At 51.4% G+C, this 7017-nt stretch overlaps 3 protein-coding genes across 3 annotated transcripts; 2 read left to right on the top strand and 1 right to left on the bottom strand.

Annotated features, from left to right (window-relative positions):
- Positions 1–806: 806 nt before the first annotated feature.
- NEUTE1DRAFT_134243 (uncharacterized protein) lies at positions 807–1259 on the top strand (the record flags this gene model as incomplete). The annotated part of the gene is made up of 1 exon (XM_009849226.1): positions 807–1259. The coding sequence occupies one exon, from the start codon at positions 807–809 to the stop codon at positions 1257–1259; it is 453 nt and encodes a 150-aa protein (XP_009847528.1).
- Positions 1260–2814: 1555 nt separating this feature from the next.
- NEUTE1DRAFT_74950 (uncharacterized protein) lies at positions 2815–4661 on the bottom strand (the record flags this gene model as incomplete). Its single annotated transcript, XM_009849225.1, has 2 exons — positions 2815–3424; positions 3490–4661. The coding sequence occupies 2 exons, from the start codon at positions 4659–4661 to the stop codon at positions 2815–2817; spliced, it is 1782 nt and encodes a 593-aa protein (XP_009847527.1).
- Positions 4662–5460: 799 nt separating this feature from the next.
- NEUTE1DRAFT_56261 (dimethyladenosine transferase) lies at positions 5461–6779 on the top strand (the record flags this gene model as incomplete). Its single annotated transcript, XM_009848909.2, has 3 exons — positions 5461–6246; positions 6305–6680; positions 6748–6779. 3 exons carry the CDS (start codon positions 5461–5463, stop codon positions 6777–6779), a joined length of 1194 nt encoding a protein of 397 aa, XP_009847211.1.
- Positions 6780–7017: the final 238 nt, after the last annotated feature.

Raw genomic sequence — 7017 nt, 5'->3', positions numbered from 1 at the left:
TTGTGGCTTTGTGGCTTTGTGGGCAAGGTAAAAGGGGTAGACGGACGGACGGACGGACGGGCGACACGGGATGGTGTGTAAGTATGTGGATGGGGATGTGTGTAGGAATGTCGTAGGAATGTTGTGGGAGTATTGGACATGTGGAAATTGGGGGGTTTGGTGCGCGGGATGTGCGAGAGTTCCTCATCTAGGTAGGTACTCTTTCTTTTTGGTTGAGTTCTCTCTGACCTTCCATGATTGTACGATAAATAGGCTTTTAACCTTTCATCTATCTCGGGTCCTCCGCTCCTTTTATGGCCTTCTGCACCAGCACCTTGCTCTCATTCCCTCGTACTCCGAGCAACGAGTAGCTGGTAGTGATCAACGCGAACAATACTTACGATTCAGTCATCCTCGTTTGCTTGCTGAAATACGAAGTCTCTGCATACTTCTTCTCCCCTCAGCCAGCCTAGGTCAATCCTGCCCGTCGAGATATCCCCAAGATATATTTCGAACCCGGGCCATCATACCACGCCAAACCCAGGGCGCTCACTCGGAAGAATATCCAGTGCCCATCCTTCCATCCTTCCATCCTTCTTCATCTGCTCTTTCACCCCTCCTTCCTCCCTTCCAACTGTACCTCCTAGTTCCCAGTCCCAGGACCAGAACCACTCCTCCTCGAACTCAGTCTCAAACCACCAAGACTCAAACATCACCATATCACCGGCACTGGCATCACTGCCCACTGCCCATCGTCCACCGTCCAACAACAAACAAATACAAATCCCCACCATCTCAGAGGAGCTCCCTCAGCAACATCAATCCAAATGGACCCCATCACCACCACCAAACCCATCACGAAACCTCTCAACGCAGAGTATTCCAAACCGGACCACCCCTTCCCTCGTGCTTCTACCCAGCCAATGGAAACTACTTCCACTTCCGCTCCCGCTCCCGCTCCCGCTGCTGCTGCTTCAGAGACAAAAACGGACATGAACAAACCTCAGTCCAAAAGACTTCTTCCACTCGGCAAGACGACATCCGACAACGAAAAAAGCAAGGAGAATAATAATAACAATAACAATACAGAAGCGTATAATGCCTTTTGGGGGAAGTTGATTGGGATCGCACCCGACGACGACAAAAGGAAGGAGAATGATAAGAATGATAATAATAATGATAAAAATAATGAAAATGATGATGAGAATAATACAGAGGCGTATAATGCCTTTTGGGGCAAGTTGATTGGGGTTGTGCCGCCGAAGGATGGTGGTGATTAGGTAGGGGATGGGGACGGAAAGGGTATAGAAAGGGGAAGGGGAAGGGGAAGGGGAAGGGGAAATGCGGAGAGGGGACACAGGGGAGAGAGTGTGTGTGAGAATTTGTAGATGTAGTAGGGTGTCCAGGTAGGGCAGGGCAGGATAGGTATGGCAGGTCATTTCAGGTCAGAGCAGGTCAGGACATGGACATGAACATGGACCTAGTCTTTGATTACCTACACAACATGAAAGCGGCTACTGGACGCTGGACGTTGGACTGTTCAGAGGTGAAGAAGATACCTACTTGGGTAGCGACTGGTGATAAGATTTGGAATATACCTAGACAATACGGCTGCCTGCCTGCCTGTTTGCCTGCTTGATGAATAACAATCAACAAATCTCTTTTCATGTTCAGCAAAGGAAGAGGAGAATAAAATTGAGGTGAGGCATAAGGATGGGAACATGAATATCATAGAAGACAACATAAGAGAAAAAGAAGAGAAGAGAAGAGGAGGAGAGGCGGGGAAGTTTGATTTGCGTACAGCAAGCAGTCTACTGTGTAGGGACAGGTAGAGATGCATTATGGACGGTTCTCTTATGACGGTTCTCTTGATAGTCATTAGGGGATCGACATCAATGATTTTTTTCTTTTCCCAAAAGATTGGGCGTGTTCTTCCACACTCATGCATAATTTGCTTCTTCTTTTGTAACCGAAGATAACCTAAACTATTTCACAACTTCAACAAATAATAAAAAAAAAAAGATAACCCGATGGATATGCATAGCCTGAGAAGGAAGACAAGACAAGACAGTTTTGTTTGGTAGGTGGGGATGCGAACACAAACGACAAAAAGAAATTTCAAAAAAAGATGGTCTCTCCCGCCGGGAATTGAACCCGGGTCTCGAGCGAATCGAACTGTGATGTTCAAGCTTGACAAGCTCACATACTGACCACTATACTACGGAAGATGTACAACTGTTGGATCAGCTGTCGTAGTTGGTTGGAGACTGAAGTTTGATGGTGTATTTATGTACCTGTTGTACAATGCTGCCAAAAAATAGCCGCACACACCAATAGCATTTCCGGTCGAACAATACGACATTGTTAACCATTGCTTGTATAGTTTAACGGACCCTAGAAAAGGTGTGATTGAGTTACCAGATATTCATTTTCACTATCTTGATGTGTATCTTGCACTTGTGCATTGCTTTTGACAAAGTTCACGAAATATGTATGCGCGCTAGGACGAACTTCATCTGACATCGATGGGGCAACAAATCCTGGAGTGATATGCTACAAGATCTTATTACGTGCCATATCTCTAAATTTACACTCTCAGAATCAGTCGCGTTGCTTATGTTCACCGCTCTAAGCCCATTACAAAAAGTTGGATATCATGCAATCAAATAGAAAAAACCCCTCCCATTTTCACCCGCCTCTTTCCCTTCCCGTCAACCTTTCTTCCTGACCACCCTCTAGCCCTCATCCTCTCGCATCCATCCCCTCTCACCCCCTGTCATATCTCTCCCTCACTTCCAGTAAAATCACACCTGATCATCTACCCCCATCCCCTCACTAACTCTTCTCATTCCCACCAGCAGGCAACGTACTCGGCTCATTCTCATTCGTCACCCCACTATACGCCGGCCTGGGCATCCCATCGGGAATCACTGGCCCACTCATAATCTCCGCCATTGCCTCGTCGTAGCTCGGCGGCGCGTCGTCATACGGCGGCTCCATCTCTCCTGGCGCCAGTTGCGGTGGGTACAAGGGGTCTGCAGGCGGCGGCACCACCACTCCCGCAGCCGTCCCTGCAGCAGTGGATGGCTGGGCGGTGTTGGTTCGTGGGGGGAGAGCTGGCGGCTGTTGCTGTGGCGCTGTTGAAGGACCGGTTCCGGCGGAGGAGGAGGAGGTGGTGGGACGCGCTGGTTGCGATGGTGGACGCTGAGACTGAGTACGTTTGTTCTTGCCTTGCTTCATGGCCTCGATGAGGGCGGCGGGCGGGGCGATGCCGGAGTAGACTTCTACGGAAGAAAAGTGCAGTGGGAGGTGGATTTCTTGGGCGAGATCGGTGCCTTCGTTCTTGTTGCGGCCGAAAATGGAAGAGGCGGTGGTGGCGTGAGAGATAGAGGCGACGGGTTTGCCCCAGGAGAGACCGAGTTTGACTTCGAGTTGGTATTCACGGCTGTGTGAGGAAGGCTGGAGTCAGTAGCGTTCTGGAGGAATGCTCCGAAGGAAAGGGGAAATTACCTGAGGTTACATGTGACAAAGCTCGGCATAACGGTGTTTGGTAAAGGTTGGTTGCACCAGATGTCGTTGGGCAGGACAACTTCTGTCCCTGCAGGGTCTCCTAGTCTCGAAACGGGAATGCTGAGTCCCTGTCGTGATACAATCACCCAGCGACTAGTCTCTGTGTTGATCAGGTCGTGACATCTGACCTCGGTCTGGCCAATCAGGTCGATCTGGATGGCTGTTAGGAAGATCTCTGCGTCCGATCCCGCAAGCTTCTTTGCAATGAGACGAAGTGGAATCGGTTGGTTGCAAGTGATGATGGCAGGGTGAGGAAGTCGAGCGGACATCTCTATCGACGGAGGGACTTCGGGCTCTGTTGCAAGCTTCCCATCAGCCGTTGTTGTTGGGGCTGAAGATGACCCTGCGTTGCTACTCCCAGTCCACCCGCTGAAGAAAGAAGCCCGTTTCTTGGAAGACGCGTTTGTTCTTGGGCTTCGTGGACGGAATGCAAAGGGTCGTCTGGCATAGGCTTCATGGTTCGTCTTGGGCGGCCTTGGAGGCTCGATGGGAAGAAATTTCAAGCCGGTCTGCATCCTCCAGTTCTCCTTGAAAAAGCCCGGTCTTTGAATGGTAACCTTGACATAGTATCGGATCTCGCACTGGCCTGGGAATCCGGTGAAGCTGGGTGGGAGCGTCTTTGTGACATGGGAGTACATCAGCTGCTTGGTGCCGTCCATAACACGAATGCCACCGAGACCGAACAAGCCAGAACCCGATGCTATTCCACCGGCACCGGAAAGGCCTCCTAGTTTGGCCATGGCGACAGGATCACCGCAAGCATTGTTAAAGGGAAACTTGAACTGGAAGGGGAATCTGTGTTGGCCGGCGGCTAGGACATAGGGCTGTGGCAAGGCGTTGGTCTTTTCGTCGGGGAAGGCCTGGGTGACTTTGTATAGGATCTTGTGGTTCTCGTAGATAACATCGCCGGTTGGAGTGCGCTCCCTCTGAGCGATGCCAGTCCCTGAGCCATCGGCGGGTACTCCCAAGGCCGACTTGGCTTCACCCTCGAGTTTGACGATGATACCTCCGATCTGTTCGGGACGACTGAGAGTGAGGACGACCTGGCCGCGGATAATGTCCAGGTTCGTGTAGAACTCGGGAGGGTTTTCGAGGGCGATCCGTATCGACATGGTTGCGATTAATTATCGTTAACTCCAACAGAGAAATGAGGCTATCACCACATGAACCAAAACAACAAGGAAGAACTGGTGGGTCACACGCCCGGGTATAAGCCAAGGAGAAGATGATGGAAAAGAATCTCTTATTTTTTTTAATATTCGATTTCCTCGAAGCTTGGGAGGGGGTTGGTATTATAGGTAGGTAGATGAAAATTCAAAGCCACTGCCTGTCTGCTTCATTCGATGTGATTAACTTCACACGGCAGTTAGGTGATGACGGGGAAGACCCTCACTGAAAGACCGGAGGATTTGCCGTTTAAGTGCTGGGTAGCAATTTGAACCCGCCGCACATGTTTAGGGCGGCCTCCGCTGTTACGTCAGACGGGGAATCATCGGTCGGAAGTGGCCGAGGTGCCTGGATTCCACTGATGTTTCCAGTGGGCTGGGCCGCCGCCGCCGCCCGCATGGTGTCTCAATGGGGAAAGCGGTCAGCGTTTTGCTTATCTTATCAGCCACATGTCTGGCGGGGCATCTTTTTTTCTGCCGCCTGGTCCACTCAAAAAAAGATGTCGGCCGGGGTTCGGCGCAGGCACAAGCTCTCTTCAGCCTGCGGTACCTCCGTCCGTCTCACAGTACATACGTACAGCCATTGCGCGACTGCCGTGACTTGAGAACGAACCGAGTCTCGACCCGGACAGAGATTGACCGAAACGACGAAACCCCCCATCGATCCCAACCTTCTCGTCCGACCTCGATTCCGAGTCGTCTTCCTCCACACACCTACCCACAACAGCATTGACTAGACTACACCATGCCCAAGGCAGCGAAGGCGTCCAAGAAGTCGGGGGGCGGCAACCCCTACGATCGCAAGGGGGGCGGCGGCGGCGGCAAGGCTACCAACACAAACATCTTCAAGTTCGACAAGGACTTTGGCCAGCATATCCTCAAGAACCCCGGTATCTCGGATGCCATTGTCGACAAGGCCTTCCTCAAGCCCACCGATGTCGTCGTCGAAGTCGGTCCCGGTACCGGTAACATCACGGTCCGCGCCCTCGAAAAGGCAAAGAAGGTGATCGCCATCGAACTCGATCCTCGTATGGGTGCCGAAGTTACCAAGCGTGTCCAGGGCACTCCGCTAGCCAAGAAGCTCGAAGTCATTCTCGGCGATGTCATCAAGATGCCCGAAATGCCTCCATGCGACGCTCTCATCTCCAACACTCCCTACCAGATTTCCAGTCCTCTCATCTTCAAGATGTTGGCCATGCCCAACCCACCCCGCGTCGCCGTACTCATGTTCCAAAGAGAATTCGCAAAGAGGCTGGTGGCTCGGCCGGGCGATGCTCTTTACTCGAGATTGAGTGTCAACGTCAACTTCTGGGCCACATGCAAGCACATCATGAAGGTCGGCAAGCAGAATTTCAAGCCTCCCCCCAAGGTCGAGTCCGACGTCGTCCGGATTGAGCCCCTTGTTGGCTCGGCGCGCCCCAACATTGCTTTCGAGGAGTTCGACGGTCTCCTTCGTATTGCTTTCAACCGCAAGAACAAGACCCTTTATGCCGGCTTCAACCAGAAGGAGGTCCTCAACATGTGCGAAAGGGTATGTCTCTTCCCATGTGTTCACAAGGCCCAACTCTTACTGACCACTTCCTTTCCAGAACTACAAAGTCTACTGCACCCTCAACAACATCCCCATCGACGAGTCCCTCGCTTCCGCCGCTGACCTTGCTGCCGCCGGCGCCACCAACGATGCCATGGACGTCGAGATGGACGACGACAATGAAGACAACGATAATGAGGAGAACAACGACGACGACGAGGCTATGGAGGAGGATGAAGATGAGGACATGCCCGTCTTCTTCAAGGAGCAAAACGATGCCAACGCTAAGGACGCCAAGACACCCAGCAAGAACCCCAAGTCCAAGGTGGCCTTGATAGTCAAGGCCAAGTTGAACAAGGTGCTTACGAGCACCGGTTTGGCGGACAAGAGAGCTAGACAATGCGACCAGAACGATTTCCTCAAGCTGTTGCTCGGTAGGTTTTTTCTTTGTTTCACCCGGTTTGCCCTCCTGCTGGACAACCTCGCTAACACCCCTGACAGCTTTCCACGAGGAGGGTATCCACTTCTCTTAGACGTGTGTTATTATTGCGAACAAGCACAGAAATCATTGGCGTACGGGGCGTTTTTGGGGGTTAGGAAAATGTTGTTTTTAACAATTCTTTGTTTTGTTCCATTTGTCGTGGAAATACCATTGATGTTGATGCTAGGATTTGGACAATCATATAAGCCAATGAATCTGGCTGCCACTTTTACCAGGAATCGAACCATAATCATTCTTTGTTTGGATTGCTTGAGCGTCGGATGCTGTTC

This window comes from Neurospora tetrasperma (genome assembly GCF_000213175.1).
Source record: "Neurospora tetrasperma FGSC 2508 unplaced genomic scaffold NEUTE1scaffold_1, whole genome shotgun sequence".
In the NCBI taxonomy this organism is placed as follows: Eukaryota; Fungi; Ascomycota; class Sordariomycetes; order Sordariales; family Sordariaceae; genus Neurospora; species Neurospora tetrasperma.
The sequence above is the reverse complement of the archived record's forward strand: the minus strand, read 5'-3'. Positions and strand labels throughout refer to the sequence as shown.